Genomic DNA, 20,949 nt, shown 5'->3' on the forward strand with positions numbered 1-20,949 from the left:
GGGGATTTAATCAAGGCTTTAATCCATAGGGAATAATAAGGAGGGGTCATCCCTGTATTAGAGAAGCTGGATGTTTTCAAGTTGGCTGGGCCAAATGGGATGCATGGTAGGATGCTGAACAAATTGGTTGTGGTAATTTCTGAACCATTGGCTATCATCACTGAGAATTTGTGGAGGTCAGGTGAGGTCCCAGATGACTGGAAAAAAGACAAGCATAGAGCCCATCTTTAACAAAGGGAAGGAGGATCCTGGGAATTACAGACCAGTTAATCTGATTTTAGTACCAGGCATGGTAATAAAGCATTTCATCAAAAATCTGTTTCTGAGCACCTAGAGGAGAAAAACTGATCACAACAACCAGAATGGATTTATCAAGCACAAGTCATGATTGACCCACTCGATTTCTTCTTATTTCAAAATGAGGAATTGGGTACATGAATGTAGAGAAGTGAATGTGATATATCTCGACTTCAGCAAGGCTTTTGGCATAGTCTCCCATGACATTCTCACTAGTAAGCTAAGTAATTGCAGACTAGGCGAAAGTATTGCAAGGTCGATGCACAATTGGTTGGATTATCATGCTCAATGAGCTCGGTGTCTAGTTGGGTGGACATATCAAATGAAGGAGGTATCAACCCCTGGGTTTTTGAGGGGTCTGTCCTGGGTCTTGCTTTGCTAAATATCTTCATTAATGAGCCAGAGAATGGCTCTGAGTGAAAACATGACGCGAAGCTGGGTGAAGTTGGTCTTCCTTTTAGGTTTCATTTTACCTTACACACAGTTAAAAAGTACCATGAAGATAGACCCTACCTTAGTCAGTTGTCTTAAACCACTACTTCTGTATATATTTTATTTTATTTTCTAAGTCAAAACACAGTTAGCTCCTTTTGTTAATGAGCTAGATAGAGGCAAGGAAACACAGCCTCTTTGTTATCATACCATAGTATAGTTAACAGTAAATTGGACATTATATTTGGGAATCTTAATCTTAGATATATATGACTATCAGCTTTTTTGTAATGAAATATTTCATATTTGGTCTCAGTTTAAGGATGATGTATTTAAAAAAGTTAATTAACGTCTCTCCAGCTTTTTAAATTATGCATATATGAAAAAAAATCATTTAAATTTTTTTTTGTCAGAAAAATCAATAGATTTTTATTTAGAAAGCCCAGATTTAACATGTATTCTCCCTTCAGTGAGAGATTCTCTGTTTGCTAAGATTTAAAATGTGGCTTGAAATAAGGGTATGAATATTTAAAGACATGTTCAGTGTACTCAGATAATCATTTTCCTTACTAATTTATCTGTGTAGATTAAAGGGCAGCTAAAACATAGATCATTGTCCAGATGGATGTACTTTTACTACAGCAGTCCTGCTTCCTTAATCCTTTAGTACCAAATAAATATAACAGCATTTTTTCCTTTTTTATTTCAAGGAAGGTGATTAAACACTAAAAACTAAATTAATACAGCATGAAGAACTGAATATAACGTTCTCTCAGGTAAAATATGTTTTACCTGTGCAATACCATGGATACTAATATGAAATAATTAAAGGGCAAATCTGGGCTTTAACATAGGTTCTTAAGAAATGATCTACTTGTTTGAAGTAATCTGTAGAAAAGGTTTCAGAATAATTCTGAGCTAACTCGTGTTTACTCCAGTTCCTCTTTAATATCTCTTGCTTTTATATACATTTCTGCTATGTAATTTGACTAGTTCTGTTTCTTATGAACCTTGCTCTCTTTTAATGTTCTTCCCAGGGTCAGCGGCTTTTTGAAAAATTGTTAGAATTGGCATCTCGAAATATTGAGATAAAATTAATGAGCGATATACACCACATCGACTCAAAGGTATTAAGCGACTTGAAAACAAAGGGTAAGACCAAGGTCTTTACGTTATTATACCATTGACTGCTATGTTACTCTAACTCTCCTTTTCTTTAGATTAAAAGCCTGTTAGTTCATAGACATATGAAATATGTATAAAACTATAAAATTAGAGCTATTTGTTTACTAGTCCCATCCTATAATTCTTCAGCTTATTTTGGCTCAGAGTTTTCATTCATTTCCCAAAACTCTGTCATTTTAGTTGAAACAGATACTGGCAGCGTATAAGTGGTAAGAAGGTGGCCATGTGATTAGAATTTAAAGTCAGCAGAACCATGCTAATGGTAGAAAATGCATCTTGAAATGCAGCTATTACATGCTGTGGGAAGAGGTATTCTCTTTTGAGGAATAGTAAAATAACTAAAATAACATGTCAATGGTATTGACGTAAGTTGTTGCAAAATCTTGCCATCAATTTCAGTGCAAAACTCCCACTGACTTAAGTGGCTGTTCCCCAAGCAATTGATGGTAAGGTGTGACCTGTTCTGTAGTGACATTGACAGTGCCTGTGACTGTTTTGTTTTTTGATTTTGTTGTTGCTGTGGTTGTTGTTGCTGTTGTTAACCACAATGTATGTGTCACAGATCTCTCTTGCATATGTAATTCACTTGATCACAATGCTGAAGCACTTTAGAAACTGAAAAGTAGACTATTGGTCTAAAAGCTTTTCAGTATATTTTTTAAAAAAGTAAAGTTAGATTTAGGTGCTACATCTTGTTCTGAGGCTTCTGTCAACATTTTTTTTTTTGCTTTCACAATCAGTTTTATAGTTTAGGAAAGGTTATTCCTCTCTTCCTGATCAAACAGAATTAATTCACTAGCTGTTCGTGAGAAACAACCTATAGACAAACTATACTGACTATAGAGCAATATATGAAGTAAACAAGATTATTAAAACTAAGATTTTTTATTTATGACTTATTACCATACTAGAATAATGGTGTAAAATTATGACAGAACTGTAATTTTTAGGATATAACTAACTTTAAGCTTAGGGTATAATTTTAAATAAAAAAACCAATTATATATATATATATCATATCAATCATCTCTGAAGCATATCTATCTACAGGGTAAATAATAGAAGTTAAGACGTATCAGTACAGTGAAACAGTTAATAGCATATCAGTAGAAAAGCACAGCAATATTATATGTTTAAGATGAGCAGTAAAAATAACTTTTTTTCCAAATGAAAATAATAGGTAACTAGGTGTATAAAAAGGGATATATTAATGAAATTCTCAGATCATTCAAGAAATTGCCTTTTGATTAACTCTGAAGCCTAATTGCAATATAATATGAATCACAAATTTGCCATATACTAGTTTCCCTTTGCCAGGCATTTGCTTATTTTCACTGTGTGTCCAAAGGTTATGTTAATATCATTATACATTTGGAAACGGAATCCGGATCTGTCAACATCAGTCTCATGTATTTAAAGAGGAGAGTTTTCTCTTTAGACATATTGTCAAAAGGAGTATGTAATGCATCATAGTCAGTGAAATTAGCTGAGAGAGTGAAGTCATTTATTTTGGGTTATAATGGTCTATGTTTCTTCCAGCCAGCCAGTTACAGAAGTGAGGTTTGCATTTACATTGGTGTTTTTGACAGTAGCTTTTATAGGATATAATTACGTGTGAACATAATTCTTTGTGTTGCTCCAGCAGTGATACTTGTGAGTAAAACTCTAGGCAATGAACTAAAAGATCTGCAGCTGTCTCTAGATCGGGGGAGGGGACAGGGGTTATAAATAAGTTTGCTTGAGTTTCAACCACTGAATTTTGGCATGGGGCTATCACAATACTGTAGAAGAGTAAGATGATCAAATGACATAATTCCCCCCCATATTCTAGTGGTTTCTTCTCTTTGAGACATAGGGCAATACTTGTGCTGTTCACTAAAGGTGAGATTGAGCACTTTCAAACAAGTAAATGCTTTAGCAATAGCAAGAACTGCATTTGTAGTGATTTATTTACACCATGCAATTCCACTGGGCCTGAAAGCTTTTTTCGAAGGCTAAGGATTTTATAACTGCTGTCATGGGCAGATCTACGAATGTAAAAAGGGTGTGTGGGAGATGCCACCAACACTTTAAGAATAATTTCAGTCCACTCCTCCCCCTGCAGTGTTGCACTGTGGCAGCAGCTGTGAAGGACTTTTTTGAGTCCCCGTAGCTGGTATGATTCCCCTGTGCCCTCCTCCCAGCTCTTGACACCTCCTCTCACCCAGCACAGGCACCCGCTATCCTCCAATTCCCCCTTGCCCATCTCCAGCAGGGGTTGCCAATGGCATAAGAAGATAAGGCCTGCCTGCTGCTGCCACTTTCCCTGGCTGACCCAGGGGCAAGGGAAGTCCCAGGGCTGCTCCTACTCTGCTTCAGCTGGAGGCTTCTGGGAGTAGCTGCAAGGGCTTAGCTGGGGACAGTAACAGCAAGTGGGTCTTCCATTCCAGGCACTCCTGCTCTCTGCCTAGTCATCTCAGGTGTTGCCCACTGCTCAGGGTCAGGTGCTGGAAGGAGAACCATACAAGCACAGCTCCCTGTGTAGCCTCTCCCTGCAGCAACAACCACTGAAATAGGGAACTGTGGTGGAGGGAAAGGGAGCAGAGATTTACTTGCTGTAATCACTGGCAAACCCAGTGCCCTGCACAGCTGCTCCTTACAGCCCCTGGCCTGAGCAGAGCAGGAATAATCCTGGGTCCCCTCCTCTGTAGGTCAGCTGGGGATAATGGCAGCAGTAGATGGGTTCCTCACCTGCTCCCTGCTTTGTCCCCACCAGGTGTCCCATGCCAGGCTGGGGCTCCAGCCATGCCTTGGACTTCCCAGGGACTTAGATAGATATCTGGGGCCATAGGGAACTGGAACCACCAGTATATGACCAGCATTGTAGAAACTGGTAGCAACCATGCACAAAAGCACCCCTCTTGGATCCAACCCTGGCTCCACTCCATTCGGTTTTCTTTATGCCTCCCTCAAGTATCTGGGACAGAATCTTGTTGAGTATTCAGTGCATTTAAGTAATCTAATATATTAATTTTGTTATAAAGATTCTCATGGAGCCCGAACAATTCAATTGTATCTGATAATATGTGGGCGCATCTACACATGCATTTGAATTACTCTACTTTGGTGTAAACTACTCTAGAGTAAGTGCTTTTGGGTAGATGTCTACACATGCAGAGATTAGGGACCAGATTTGCTGCTCTTTGCACCAAGTTTCCTGCAGAATGGACCCTTGCCGCCACCAAGGGGAGCTCCAGGCTCTGTCTGCAGCTGCCAGCACCTGGCAGTCCTCTTTAAAAGCTAGCCCGGCATGCTACTCTCTGGTCGGGGTCCCTTTCTTGCCCAGGAGCAGTGTGCTAACCACAGGGGCAGCATGTGGCAGCTCTCTCCTTGGCCACTCTGACTCCCTGTGCTATGGCTGCTCCAGCCTCTGCCCCTGGCAGCAATGAACAGCACCCTGTGCTCCTGCTGGCCACTGCACTAGCCCTGCTGGCCTGCCATACTGACTGCTGCTTGACCCATGGCCGTCTCACCCCACCTGGCTTCCCTATGCACAATGACTGCCTCCCTGGCTGCAGTATGCTGTCCAAGCGTTATTGCTGTGCAGATGCAGCCAACAGAGACACCAGCAAGGGGCTCCAGGATGCCATCCTGGGGTCTGCTATCACCCTCCTGGGCCTCTAGCTCTGCCACCTCTGGGCTCACTGTGTTAGCCAGAACTGATGGTTGCGTGTCATCCAGCACACCTAGGACAATAAGCAGTGGCTGAATGCTTTCTGGCTGACCCATGCCATCTTCTGGGATCTCCTACAGCAGTTCTAGCCCAAACTGGAGCAGCAGGACACTGGCATATGACCAGCCCTTCTTGCAGATATCTGGCTGTCCCTCACCCTGATGAAGCTGACCATGCCAGCCATCCTTTGGTACAGCTTACATCTATTTACCATGTTCGAGGCCACTGCTGGGAAGAGCACCTTGGAGGTGTGTGGCACCCTCCAGAATGTGCTGGGGCCCACTGTGATCCTATGGTGGTGGTGGTGATGGGGTTCCATGCCCTCGGATACCTCCAACAGCCCCATCATGTGCCAACCCCATGGAGACCAGCCACAGGGGATTCCACTCCATGGTCCTGCAAGCCATTGTGGACCATTGTGGCACATTCATGCATGTAAGTGCCAGCTGGGCAGGCAGCACCCATGAAGCCCACATTTTTCACAATTCCAGTCTGCAGGGAATGGTCGGTAGACTCTTCATGCCGGGAGTGCTGGATCAGCAGCTGAGCACCATTGTGGTCCCACCCCTCCTCGTCTGGGACCCGTTCTACCCACTCCTGTCTTAATTGATGTGGTCCTATACTGGCCACCTGGAGCCCACTGCCCTACTTTAACCACTGCCTGGGCTGGTCCCACACTCTAATGGAGGCCACCTCAAGGGCCACTGGTGCACCCTCACCACCAGCCTCAAGTTCACCGAGGAAATCTTCCTTGGGTCATTGCTGCAGCCTATGTGTTGCATAATATCTATTAGTCCCAGTAGGAACTTTTCTGTGAGGCCTGAGTGGAAGAGGCACAGTAGGCAAAGGATGCCTGGAAGCAGGAGCACCCCATGCTCAAGCACCAGGAAAGCCACACACCTGACAGTGGGGCTAGGGCACTGCATGTGGGAGGCACTGGCTGACCACCTCCTCCAGCACTCCCCACTCTAGACCCCCTGCACTGCTGCCCCCTCTGCTAAGCATTTTCCAGGCCCAGCAGGGCTGGTGTGTGATCCTGGTCCCACTGCAGGTAGCTCCAGCTCTGCACCCATGTGGAGCTGGGACAAGCAGCAGGCCTGAGCCCAGGCAGGGGGCTGGATGGTGGTGGACCTAGGGCAGAGACCAGGCCAGGGGCTTCTGGTGGCTGCCGGAACCAGGGAAGTTCCTCCCAGGCCTAGGTGGGGACCTACTGCTAGGTGGAAGGCAGCTGCCAGGGGACAGGTGAGGCTAGGGTCAGGGGCTGGGTAGCAGGCAACATGAAGGCAACTGCCAGGGCCAAAACGGTGTCCATCACCCAGTGGTCATCATCTGTGGCCTGCACTGCCAGGCTCAAAATGATATCCTCTTCCTGCCAGGCCTGTGACTCCTCCACATACTCTTCTGACACTGCTACCAGCTCCTGCGGAAGGATGGTGTGGCCCACTGTGCACGTCTGATGGAGCTGGTGCATCCACAGCACCCCAGCTGCAGGCATCGGTGATACTGAGGCCATGTACCCACTTACAAGTGTAGCCTCTCCCCAGCATCCAGCTGCAGGACCTGTAGAACCATGGGGAAAGAAGCTTTTTGTCTGAGTTTGCAACATTTCAGAGATAAGATACTCTTTACCAGGGCCTCAGGTCAGGGATTGGGCATGCACAAATGCCCACGGACCATGGAAAGTTGGCTGCGCAAGCCTGGAGTCAGGCAGCTGCCAGTCAAGCCCCCCATCCCTGCATGCTCCCATGGAGCCAGCAAGCTGCTGGGTGCTGGCCACAGACAGCCAGCTTCCCCCACTCCATTTCCAGGGCAGGACAGGTCAGGCTTCTGACCTGGGCATGGATCCTGGACAGCTGTGATGAGGAGCTGCCCATGTACCCACCTTTCCTGCTGGGGGTCTCTCTGAGGACACACCCTGGGGCAAGCTCCCCAGCATGCCAGGGCTGTGCCCAGACCATGCTCTTGCTTTGCCTACCCCAGGCAATAAGCAGTGAGGTTTTTGTGTGGACTGAGTGGTGCCTGACCCGCTATGCCCTGCTGATGATGATCCCCATAATACCTTGAGTGTACCTGCACACCTGGTTTGGGACCATGAGCTATAATGCCATGGGGGGCAAGCTTGGGCTGCCCTGCAACCTCCACCACTTTCTGGAGAGCTACCTGCGGCTGTGCTACACATCCCTGCCCCCTGCTACCAAGGATGATATCATTTCTAGTATCAACATGTTCCTTGGTGTGTGAGAGGCCAATGCCTGCCTAGCTGCAGGGGCATAGGCTGCTCAGTAAAGTCCTGAACTGTGTCTCATCTTCCTGCATGCTGTTGGGGGGAACCTGGGACCAGAGGAGTGCAGCCAAACAAGGCAGGGAGAGGGGACAGGGCCCAGGGGCAAGGGCAGGGGCCAGGGTGGGAGGGCTCTCCCCACAGTGTGGGCCTTACCACCTGTCTGGGGCTGGCATGGCTGGTAGCTTGGAATGGTCCTGCCTGTCAGCAACAGTGTGTGGCTGCAGCAGGTGACCTCAGACAGTGGGGTGTGGCATGCAAGTTCCTGGCCAGTGATGCCTCCCAGGGAGCAGCTATCACTGCTGGTGGCCAGCAGTGTCATTGCTGGTCACACCTTGTGGCTGACCCTGGGGCTGCAGAGCTGGTGAGCAGGAACTGGGGCACCTGCCAGGGCTCCCCGAGCTGCTGGTGAAAACTGCAGTTGGGGAGCTGGGCGGGAAGGGCTGTTGGGCACCCAAGGGGCCATCCCCTGGTGACATTTCACTGGGGATGCCAGGCCAGGGTGGGGGCTCAGGTAAGCCACCCATGCTGCTGTAGACAGCATGTTTGCGGCCTGGGTCCTGGGGTGCAAGAATGGCCATCAGTTGCCTCATGATCTTGCCACATGGCCAGACCACCAATTATGATTGGTCACAGTGACCCACTGTGCTTGCAAGGCCTTCACCTTTATGAAGTACTGCTGTGCTGACTGCATCCAGCCCTTGAGGTGGCGCTTCCGCATCCAGCCTGATGGTGCCTTGTATATGTGGATGCTGGAGTGGTCACCCTGCTCAAACTGTTGCTGCACTTCTGCTTCACCCATAGCACCATAAAGTTGCCAGTCCCCTCCTTGGTCCAGTTGGGGCCCTGGGTGCAGGGCATGGGCATGGGCAGGGCTGCAGACAAGGAGAAAGCCATTGTGGGTCCCATGCTGGCTCTCTGGGCCCCCCGCATCTGTCCCTGAGCTGCCAGGCCTGGACAGCTATCTGCAGTGCCCAGCACAGGGGCACAGCATGGGACAGGCAGCTACACGGCAGAGGCAGTGCCTCACAGCACCCATAGGCTCTGGAGCAGTACTGTGGCTGGTGGAGCTGGCAATACCAGAAGATCTCTGCAGATGTGCCTGGGGGCTGACAGGTGTGGCCTGGGGCTGGAGCAGCCTGCAGCACACTACAGCACCTTGCAGCCCTGGACGCGGCTGTCCAGGCTGCCATTTGGCAGTGCAGAGGCAGGCAGTGGCACTGGGGTGCAGGTAGGCTGGTGAGGATAGTCCATGGCCTGCCAGGACACACACATGGCCTGGATTGCCCTCAGGCTCCTTGTTTGTTTGCCCCAGGGCTCAAAATGTCTGCAGGCTTTTAAAACCAGAGAGAGGGGCTGGCATAGAGGCAGCCCAGGCCTGGGGCAAAAAGGCTCCCAGCCCAGAGCCCTGGCCCTTTACTGGTAGGGCTGATGTGGGAGACAACTTGCTCCTGGGTTGCATCTCCACATTCATTACTGTACAGTAACTAATCCATCTTAAATTTGCTACTTGCATGTGGAGGTAGCAAATTTAAATCGGAATTAAGGTGTTTTACTGCATAGTAAGCATGTGCATGTGTAGACACATACGCTTACTGCACAGTAAACTATGATAATGTGTAGTAATGTGTCTCATGTAGTCATACCCTGTATGTATTATATTGCCACCCCCTGTTTTGACTGATGCAATCTATGGCACGTGGGTATGAAGAGTAACATCAGGGATGAGAGGGTTTTTTGTCCTTTCCACGAATTGGCTTTGTAGCATTACCCCTATTGAAACTGCCTTGTTTTCTTCTCCCATTTTTAGTTTATTTATTCACCCTAGTTTCATATAAGACTTTCTTGATTAGGAATCAGATGTTTTTCAAATGTGGTAATATGATCATATAGATCTTTCACCTCTGTCAGGGTTAATTTTTATCTCCATGAAGTGAGAGAAATCATTATCACGTCTGCATTCTTGAAAGGCTATAGGTTAGTGTGCCATTATGAATTAGATAATCAGATATGGCATTTTAATGTAATCCTGAAATTAATGCATCTTGTATGAATAAGGAATGTCTTGCATGTCCTGCTTCTGTTAAATTGAAGGTAATTGAAAAAATATGCTAATAATGAAATTATGGGAATCTTCAGTACTTTAATGTTATTAACAAAAGCACAGCAAATGGAAATCATGTCTATAGGAGACATATTTTTGTATGTCTCCTAAAGAAAAAGTTGTCTTTATTTCCCGATGCTGCCTTATCTGTTCTCTGTGATGAACATTTCATGGGTTTTTTGCTACTTTACACTGCCAAATATATCTAAAGCAATTACTAGACTGGTCTTCCAGGATACCCTGACCATCTGCACCCTTAGAAATCAGTCAGAAATGATCCATAAAAAAGGCCCATGACTCTTCATTTGTACGTGCATATTCATAAAGGTAATTTGATCTATTGTTGATTTCCTGTCTTTTCTAAGGAAAAACACTGCATAGCAGACGGCATTTTCTTGTAACAAATATCCCTTGCTGTCTTGTGAAATATAAAGCACTAAATATATCCAATGCTTGTCCCTTCCTGAGTTCACATCTCTTTCTGAGTTCTTTGTCTTCTCCTTAGGGGGAGATGAAGAATCATCAAGAAGTAGGGCTGGATCTCCAGAACATATAGTCCAACTCTCTGCTTGATGCAGAATCATTTCTATCCAAACCATCCTCTACAAATCCATAATCTAACCTCTTAGTTAAAGTATACAATTAGTATACTTTACTATACAGTCCACCCTTATACAACACAAGACATAACACCCTAACCAGCCACAAATAAGGGAGACAGCAGCAGCTAACATCCTGTTTCTGTAAAAGGTTGTTAATATATACCTAAGATTCCTAAGATCCCTGGAAAAGGGCCATGTCCTCTCCCACTACAAAGGATGCCAGACTCCACTCGAAACATTCTCCCATTCTAACAAGGATCCATGCTTTAGGGTTGTCAGTTGTAGCCATTTTGATCTAAGGACATAGGTAGGCAAGGTTCTTTGGGCATATGTGATATTTTTTATCAGACCAACTGAATGGTTGGAAAATTGTTCTTTGCAACCTTTCAGGCACAAACACCCTTTGTCAAGCACCAGTGAGATCTCCCTATGTCTGAAGAAGGGTGTTTGTGCCCGAAAGCTTGCAAAGAACAATTTTTCTAAGTATTTAGTTGGTTTAATAAAAGATACTACACCTACCCAAAGAACCATGTCTCACAAGGATCCATTAATAATTACACTTTGCTTGTGGCTATTGAGCCAGTCTATCTACCTTATTGTAGTTTTGTCCAGCCCACATTTCTCTGATTTGTTTATGAGAAGGCCATATGGAACCTTATCAAAAGCCCTACTGAAGTCCAGATACACTATACCTACAGGATTCTCTTCAAATCTGTTTGATATGATTTGTTCTTAGTTGACCCATGCTAACTAGTTATGATCAGCCTTTCCTCCTCTAGATGCTTGCAAATGACCTTCCTTAGGATATGCTCCAATAACTTCCCAGGAATCGAGGTGAAGCAATCCAGCCTATAGTTCCCCGGGTCCTTTTTTGGGTTTTTTGTTTTGTTTTGTTTTTGTTTTTAAAGAGGAGCATTATATTGGCCCTTTTCCAGTCCTCTGGTACCTGGCCTGTCTCCTATGACTTCAGAGATGATTACCAAGGGTTCCAAGATCTCCTTTGCCAGTTTCTTCTGTACCCCAGGATGAAGTTCATTAGCCCTGCTGTCTTGATTTCACTACGACCCATCAAAAGGTCTCCAACTGTCTCTTTTGCTATCTCATCACTCAGCTTGTCCCTCAAATGCATTCTGCTTTGATGTCTTCTTCCTCCTGAACCGGGGAACGTGTGTGTGTGTGTGTGTGTGTGTGCGCGCATGCGTGTGTGTGTGTGTGTGTGTGTGTGTGCATGTGTGTGTGTTTGACATACAAGGTGACACCACCACCTTTTCTCTCAACCCTGTCCTTCTGAAACAAAATGTAACCCTTGATGTTGACATTCCAGTCAAAAGAGCTGTCCCACCAAGTCTTGGTGATGCCTGTCAGATCATAGTTCTTTTCATAGGATGCAGCTTCCAGCTCATCTTATTTATTCTTCATACTTCCTGCATTTATACACATACTTCAACAGATTTGCTTTTTAATCTACTCATTTCTCTTTTGCACCACTTTTTGCTGTCCTATGGCTCTCTTGCCCTTTCACAGAGTTGATTTGCTTCTTCTGGTCCATTCCCCTCTGGATTGTTTGCTCTGTTGCTAGAGGGTTTAGATCAACATCCTCCTGGAAAATAGTTTAGAGCCCTCCTTACTAGGTTGGTCAGACAATGCCCAAAGGTGCTCTTTCTTGTTCTCATCAGATGGATCATGCCTCTTTATAGCAGTCCTCCTCTCCAGAACATTTGCCCATTGTCAAAGAATACAAAGCCTTTATGTCAACACTACCATCACAGCCACATGTTTATTTGTAGGATACAATGGTCCCTGCCTGGGCCCTTGGCTTCCACAGTGGGGATGGATGAGAATACCACTTGTGGTCCAAGCTCCCTAACCCTCCTGCCAACAACCTTGTAGTCACCCATGATCTAGTGTCATTCCTGGCAGTATCACTGATGCCTACATGGAGAAGCAGGAAAGGGTAGTGGCCTGAGAGATCAATGAGTTCTGGCAGTCTCTCTGAGGTGTCCTAAATTCAGACTCCAGGCAAACACCACACCTCCTGGGACCCCAAATCTGAACAAATTGGTTCCCCTGTCCCCCACAGAATAGAATCACCAAACACCATCACTCTTCTCTTCCTTCTTGATACAGTGGCTCTAGAGCCCCTGGGCCTGGGGCCCTGCACTTCCTGCTCTCTAGACTGTTGAGTCCTCTGTATCATGCCTGTAGATATCCTCTCCTCTGCCTTTCTCTCAGCTGTTATACTGCAGAGTGTTTTACAGTAGTGGAAGACTTCTGCCCACTTCTGTTCAATTCTGGGACCCCTCTTTCTTCAAGTAATCACATGCTGCCCTACTCCTCGTTTCCCTTTCATCTCTCCAGGACCAACCTCTCATAACTCGTGTCCAAGTAATCTTCATTTTCTTTGATGCAGTGCAGTGTGGATACCTGTGTTTATCCATACGTTCAACCTTTGAATCCTTGCTTCCAGGGCAGACACCAACTTATACTTCATACAGATGAAGTGGTCTTGACCACTGGGGAGAACACAAATATGGCACATCCCATGCAGGTCACAGCTGCTGACCTAGCCTCCATAAAAAGGGTGTGTGGAGGAAAAAGAAAACCACACCACAAAAGCCCACACACCAAACACCCACATTTTGGTCCTTGTGCACAGTCATACACACAGAGTCCCCTGCTCCCTGGGTCCCTCCTTGGGCAAGCTCCCTCTCTGTTTACCTGTTCACTGGGGGCTGCCTTTTTATAAGACTGCCTAGCTTAGCTGCACCTCACAATTAGCTGAACCCACCCTACAAAGAATAAACCCTGTCAGTCAGTCACTCCAGAGGGGGGGAGAAAAGAAAAACAGTGCATGCACACGTGTGCACACACACCAGGCACTAGGTAAACACTCAAGCACCAGTCAGACACCCAAAGTCACTAACTCCCAGAAAAGCCTCCTCAAGACTAGCCTAATACTGAGTTGCTTATCTCAGAGCAAGTGCTCTCTGTTTACTGCTGTGTTTACTGCCCTCACTGCCCTCTGTTCCCAAGGAACTACCTTTTTCAGCACGTTAGATGTAAAATAATAAAATTAATTTTCAGGTTGCATTTAGATAGGAAAGAGTATGTTATTTCATAGTATTGTTCTTTCTTTCAGCACATCATTACTTCAGAGGGAATGGTTTTGCCCTCTTGAACAGTTTTTAATTCTTGCAGTATGATTATGTGTGTGTGTGTGTATCAGATATCAAATATGCAATGCTCTCTCTCACTCTATAGAGAAAGAGAACATTGCATATTTGATATCTAATGGATTCAAAGGGCTTATACTATCAGAAGTTTTCCTGTAGCAGTAAGAATATTTTGGAAATGACCATATTTACCCAAATCCAAGAGAACTTTAAATTTACAACAACCCATGCAATAGTTAAATTCTATACATGAAAAATTATGTTGTTATGATTTTAAACGTATATAATCTAAGTAGTGGAGAATCATCTTAAATTCATACCCCTCACCATTTTGGCAGTGAAGACAGCATCTTGGGGAGGGCAGGTGGCTTGACCCCCACCCCTTGCCCCCTGCCACTTATTCCCCTTTGGTGCCTGCCCCCTTGCTGCCTGTCCCCTCTGCCACTTCTCTCACTGCCACTGCCTCCCCTCAGCCATCTGCTACCCCTTACCCTCCAGCAGCACTAGCTCTGACCCTGTCCATGCAGCAGTGGCAGCTCTAGCCCTTGGATGGGTTGGGACTGAAGCTGGAGTGGGAGCAACTCCCCTGCCACTGGGCAGTCTTACCCCCTTCTCCTCTCACTGCATAATCTTCCCTACACTTTTCCCTGCACCTTGTTTTCTCCCCCATGTCCCCTCCACCCCACACCACATGATCTTTCCTGTGTTCCCTCACCATGAACCCTCTCCCCTACAACTTCACAAGCCATCTCAAGCCACCCTGGCCATGGCCAGGCAGCAGTACCACCGGCAGTGACAGATGTTCTAACTCTGGCCCTGGTACTTTAATCTAAGATGAGACCCCCCCCAACACACACACAGTTCAAGGGGGGGGAACCTCATCTTAGATTTGAGAAAATACTTTTAATAGATTTTTAAAAAACCAGTAGGCCTGCTGGGCAGGATGAAGATCATATTCTGTCCTGTCTGTTGAGGATGGTTCATCAGGCAGCCAAGAAGGAAAGAGTCACAAGGCCGGAAGAGTGTCATGTTGTGTAATCATCTGCTTTCAATCACTTCTGGTAACATGTCATGTTGTAGGTTCAGTTCACTGAGTCAGGAGCTCTCTAACCTTTAACAAAAAGGTTAGAGGAAATGCTCTGTTGGACCTGGTCCTTGCCACAGGTGATGACCTGGTAAGGGGCCTCCAGGTCCTTGACCACCTGGGTGATAGCAATCATCACTTGCCTGGGTGATAGCAATCATCATTCACCATCCAGCGCAGGGTGTCAAGGGACTGTAGCAAGGCAGTAGTCCTAGACTTCAAGAGGGCCAACTTCAACGAGTTGAGAAGATTAGTGGGAGAGGTGCTGGGGTTCTCAGGGGCAGGGGAACTCCGTGCCCAAGATGAGTGGTTGTTCCTTAAGGAGACAATACTCAGGGCCCAAGGGGTGACCATCCCAACAAGAAGCAAGGGGGGCAAGAGTGCCCAAAAGCTCCCCAGCTCACAAAGGACGTCCAGGAATGCCTGATTGCCAAATAGGTGGTGTACACACAGTGGAAGGGGGGTGCTATTTTCAAAGAGGAGTATACTTCCTCTGCTTGGGCCTGTAGGGGGGCTGTCAGGAAAACTAAGGTGGACATAGAGCTAGGACTAGCATCCAAGATCAAAGATAATAAAAAGTCCTTTTTCAAATATATAGGGAAGATGAACAAGGCACCGGGAAACATGGGGCCCCTGCAAGATACACTGGGCAATTTGATGGTTGCACCAGAGGAGAAAGCAGACCTCTTTAACTCATTCTTCACCTCCATTTTCTTGTGGAGGGACCGGGACTCCCCCACCGTGATACAAAATGGACTTGAGGGGAATGCCTCCAGACCTCAGGTTGGGGAGGACCAGGTTAGAGAGCTTCTGGAGGGGCTGGTTGTGTTCAAATCAGCAAGTCCAGATGCTCTCCACCTCAAGGTGTTGAGGGAGCTAGCAGGGGTTATTGCAGGGCCCTTGGCATGGCTTTATGAGCAGTTGTGGTGCTCTGGCCAGGTACCAGATGATTGAAGATAGCCAACATGGTCCCCATCTTTAAAAAAGGGTGGAGGGAGGACCCGGGCAACTATAGGCCTATCATTCGTACCTCAATTCTAGGGAAACTCTTTGAGAAGATCATCAAGGAACACATCTGTGATGGGCCGGCTTCAGGGATGATGCTCAAGGGCAACCAGCATGGTTTCATTAGGGGCAGGTCATGTCAGACCAACCTCATTGTCTTTTATGATCAGGTCACAAAAGCATTGGATACAGGTGTCGCTGTGGATGTAGTCTTTCTGGACTTCAGCAAGGCCTCTGACACCGTCTCCCACCCTATCCTCATTAAAGAACTAGGCAACTGTGGCACTGATGCCTACACAGTCAGATGGATTGCAGATTGGCTGAAGGGTCATAGTCAGAGGGTAGTGGTGGATGGGTCATTTTTGACTTGGGGGGAAGTGGACAGTGGAGTCCCCCAGGGCTCGGTCCTCGGGCCTGTGCTGTTCAATTTCTTTATCAGCAATTTGGACGATGGGGTGAAAAGCAACCTGTTTAAATTTGCTGACGATACGAAAATTTGGGGTGAGGTGAGCACGCTAGTAGGGAGGGAAAGACTGCAGCAAGACCTGGATAGGTTACAGGAGCGGGCTAACAAAAACAGGATGCGTTTCAATACTGACAAGTGCAGGGTGCTGCACTTGGGCAGTAGTTACCAGCAGCACACTTATAAGATGGGAAACTCCCTTCTTGAGAGCACGGAGGCAGAAAGGGATCTTGGAGTCATAGATGAACATGGGCTGACAATGCGAGGTCACGGTTGGCAGGGCTAACCGCACCTTGTGGTGCATCCACAGGTGCATCTCAAGCAGGGCCAAGGAGGTGATCCTCCCCCTCTATGCGACACTGGTCAGGCCACAGCTGGAGTACTGTGTCCAGTTCTGTGCGCCCCACTTCAGGAGGGATGTGGACAACCCTCCGAAGTCGAGAGGGTCCAGAGGAGGGCCACCCGCATGATTCGGGGACTACAGGGCAGACCCTACAATGAGAGACTCAGCCTTCACAAGAGAAGGCTGAGGGGGGACCTGGTGACAGTCTATGAACTCACTGGGGGGATGAGAAGGGTTTGGGAGAGACCTTGTTTCCCCTAGCGCCCCCAGCATAACAAGGAATAATGGCCACAAGTTGTTGGAGAGTAGGTTTAGATTAGACATCTGCAAGAACTACTTCACAGTGTGGGTGGCTAGGATCTGGAACCAACTTCCAAGGGAAGTGGTGCTGGCTCCTACCCTGGGGATCTTTAAGAAGAGGCTTGATGCCTACCTGGCTGGAGTCATTTGAGCCCAGTTTTTTCTCCTGCCCAGGCAGGGGGCCAGACTTGAAGATCTACAAGGTCCCTTCCAACCCTACTTCTATGATTCTATGAATTTTTTGGACTTGTGGGGACACCCATTGCCTGGACAACATGGTCTCACAGTCTGGAGGTTGAGCACTCCTGGTCTAGAGCATTCAAAACCCAGAGAGGCTACAACTCTAAAAGTGCTAGACCACAAAGTAGAGTAAGGACCCTTTGAGCTTCCAGGTGGCTCTTGCTTCTGCAAGTGTCTTGCATCAACAACTGTTATGTGGATTTTGTTCATTTGCCAGAGACTGTAAAAATGACCAGTCTAAAAAGAAGCTTGATAAGAAAGAAACTGCACGGGGAGAAGTGGGAAGTGGGTGGAAGTTGTTGGAACTGAGAGTGGGATGAGAATTCTGGGCCAAAGTCACTCCCCTTATGTAAAGCCAGGTATATAGGCTCTGTGTGAAGAACCTTAGCATTGCTGGAAGGTGAAATTCATTTCCACTTCAGTGAGATGACAGGCTGCCATGCAGTTGTTGTGGTTGCTGCATGTCAGTAGTTTTGATCTCACATGTAAAGAAATCTGAAGTCCATCCCTTGTCTTCCATCTCTTGTCCTCTACCTACATCACTTCTTGCCACCCTTGAAAGTGTGGAACATCCTCAGTTATGCCCATTTGGCTGCAGAGCTATCCAGCTCCACATGGGAGCTTTTTAGGAAGGTTTAAAATCTGCAGAGAGTCTCTACTCAGTGATACCTTTGTCTTTTGTGAGCCATAGTTTTCAGCAGCGGTTGTGTTCTTCATATGCCAGGGAGAAGATTGGAGAGTGAACAAGTGGTTTGAGTAACCAGACCCGTCTAATAGTGCAATCCTAGTGAATTCAGTGGAGTTATGCTTGGAATTAATTTGAATCTCTTTGAGGATCCTCGGTACTTTTATCACCCTTATGCTCTTCCTGATCCTGCACCAACCGGTGATAGAGCATTCTTCAGTTCTCCAACCTTTGTCAGATAGCTTCTTCCTACTTCTTTCCCCTTTAAAGTCAGAAGAGGGTTTGCTGTTTCTCTCTCTTGGGGACAGTTGGCAATGATTAATCCCAGTATAACAGTCACTAGCAGCCAAATCAAGCTGTTTCATTTATGAATGTAAATTTATAATTGAAAAAGCAAACAAGCCTAAATAGTCTCCTGGGTAAAGTTACCAAAATAATTATTGGACTGGATATAAGCTTTGGTATTCAAAGTCAAGTCCTGCGTAATATAAGTCCTAGGGTAATATCTAGGTTTCACTGAAGTCAGTGGTAAAAATTTTGATTTCTGGAATCAAGATTTTACCCCTTGTTTTCCATACCCATGTGTATATCTCCCCAGTGTCTATCTTCTGTAAACTGAAACTTAGCCTGTAGTCAGAATTTGGTACACCAAATATGTAGCTATAGCCTTCTTTATTCTTCCTGCTTTCTGACAGTTGCTTTTTACCAATTGTTTTCAAAGTTATTGTTTTAGCTTTTTCTTAGCTGCTATGTTGTCGTTTCAGTCTACCAGATTGAAATATTTCCTATATCCCTCCTACTCCTTGTGCTTAATTATGTATTGGTTTTTGTTTTTGAATAGCATGGAATATTATTGTCCCCAATTAGCGCTTTTTTTTGTCATTTCTTATGTGTATGGAATCTAAATCTGCTACTAATTATGATCTTATTTTAGCAGATAGAGAATGTTAATGCTTTTTAAGGGACAGTGATGGATTTGCTTTCTGAGATTGCCTCCCCCCAGCTCCCTTTTTACTGGCTATTATCTTATACCATTCATTCTAAATTATTTATATATTTGTATATTCATTTGTATTTATTTTGTTTGAAAAAATATAAAAGGGGAGCCTATCTTGCACCCCTAGCCCAAATTACACTAGAACCAAAGAAAAATAATTAGTAGCCAACACCACAGTGCAGCCAAGGAAGCCAAGGTGGTAGAAGTTGAATGGCTCTATAGAGACTTAGGAAAAAAGTGTTTTATATATCAAATTAAATGTTCATGGTTCCTTTTTATGTTTCTTTTTTGTACACTGCTGGTATGTAGTTTTACAGTTATCATGCCTATATGACCATAGCACTTTGCCTTAGGGTCATGACTATATTTCTTTTCTTTATGGTTAGATGTGATAAAGGGGTGATAGAAATTGGGATTCTCAATATAGAAAAGGTTGAGAGCATTTATTTTAAGGTTCTTGTTCTTTATTGTGAACTTGGATATGATTTGATGTAGAGATTTTTATTAGAGGTGATTTTGCGTAACCTAAGGCTCTAGATTCTCACTTCCATTTAAGAAAATTACAAGACTTCTCTTTAGTTTAGAAAAGTTAGACCTAAGATGGGTAGCAGGATAAATCCCTGAATACTTAAAATGTTGTTAGAAAGAGAATAGTGATAAGTTATTCACTGTGATCACTGGGGCAAAGACCAGAAGAAATTGGGTCAATTTGCAAGAAAGATAATTTAAGATAGTTGTTAAGGGGAAAAAGTGTGAGTAAGGATACATAGGAAAAAGCTGTGTAGGGAGGTTATAGAATTTCCTTATCCGGAAATTTCTAAGGACAGCAACTATCTGTTAGGGATAGTTTAAGTACATTTGGATACTGTCTTAGAGTAGGGGGAAGGAACTGAAGAGCTAAGGTCCCTGCTAGCCTTGCATTTATAAGACTGTGAAATGACAGAAGCATCACTTTTATTTTTTCCCCTCAAGTAAGCCTGTAGGTCAGGAATGGGCAAAATACAGCCCACGAGCTAGATCCAGACTGCCAAGAGATTTTATCTGGCCTGTGGTGGGTCCTTTGACTCTGCCCAACCCAGGCTACGTGCTGCTGGTCACACTGCCCCCGGTGTGCAGCAGGACTGGGGCAGCACAGCAGCTAGACTCAGCTTCCGGGCAGCCCTGGCGGTAGCAGCTCCTTGCAGCTGCACTGCCAATGTCACCACTGCCACCAGACCTAGCCTTGCTGCCTGGGCTCTACTGCCTGGGCATCCATTGCATCTGCTCTGAACCCACCACATCTGGCAGGGAGCAGCATCTGGGAGCAGGATGGGTGGCTGGGGCCAGGGTCAAGGCCAGGATTGAAGGGCTGTGACAGTGCAGGACTATGCTGGGAGTGGCTAGGAACTCTGCGATCCATGCCCTCATGCTGTCACTGTCCCATGATCCCAGCCCTGGCCCCATCCCGCTCCTGAATGCTGCTCCCTGCCTGCCTGCCCATAGTCCCAACCCATCCACCCAGTGGAGCGCACCCTGCCTGTGCGTGATCTGGGTTGGTCTTCATGGAGACCCTGCCCACCTGCCAGCTCTGTCCAGTGCCCCTCATCATGGGTGCAGGTCTGATGGGACAGGATGGAACTCAACATCTCACTTGTCCTTCCCCAAAATCCTTAGATTGGCTGTAGGCCCAACGTTGCAATAAGGAACAGGAATTGATTTAATTAGGGGAAGGGGGAGGAAAGAAGGAGAAAAATAGTTTCATCAGCTTGCCAAAATATGTGAAGGCTGGTTTGTCTATGAATTATCACTGCCTTGCTAAATTTTGAGGACAGAAGAATGAATGGTTTTTCTTCCTGGCAATTACCTGTGTGGCACTTCTTATAAAACATGGGTTTGAAAAATCCTTGCAAAAAAGTGAGTTTTCTGAGAAGATTACTCTAATTTATAATGACACAATCAACTGCTTTCAATCCATGGTGGCCTGTGAGGGGGTTAAGGGAAATCCCATGTTGAGGGCTAAAATCAGAGGGTCATGTTTGATTTGCCAGGAGCTGTGCTTTAATTTTG

The 20,949-nt window shown here is 45.9% G+C and overlaps 1 protein-coding gene across 5 annotated transcripts in view; it reads left to right on the forward strand.

Moving 5' to 3' along the window:
* The window catches only part of PLD5 (phospholipase D family member 5), a 306,170-nt gene that overhangs the window by 185,173 nt on the left and 100,048 nt on the right, over window positions 1-20,949 (forward strand). For 4 of the 5 annotated variants that reach the window (XM_019549792.1, XM_019549793.1, XM_019549794.1 and 1 more), the window contains one exon: window positions 1,767-1,881. In XM_019549792.1, coding sequence (XP_019405337.1) covers window positions 1,767-1,881 — 115 coding nt within the window. Of the gene's footprint in view, window positions 1-1,766; window positions 1,882-20,949 lie in introns of those variants that run through there. The other variant, XM_019549796.1, reaches the window with a different exon arrangement.

This window comes from Crocodylus porosus, unplaced genomic scaffold (assembly GCF_001723895.1).
Source record: "Crocodylus porosus isolate Cpor-Errol unplaced genomic scaffold, CroPor_comp1, whole genome shotgun sequence".
Classification (NCBI taxonomy): domain Eukaryota; kingdom Metazoa; phylum Chordata; order Crocodylia; family Crocodylidae; genus Crocodylus; species Crocodylus porosus.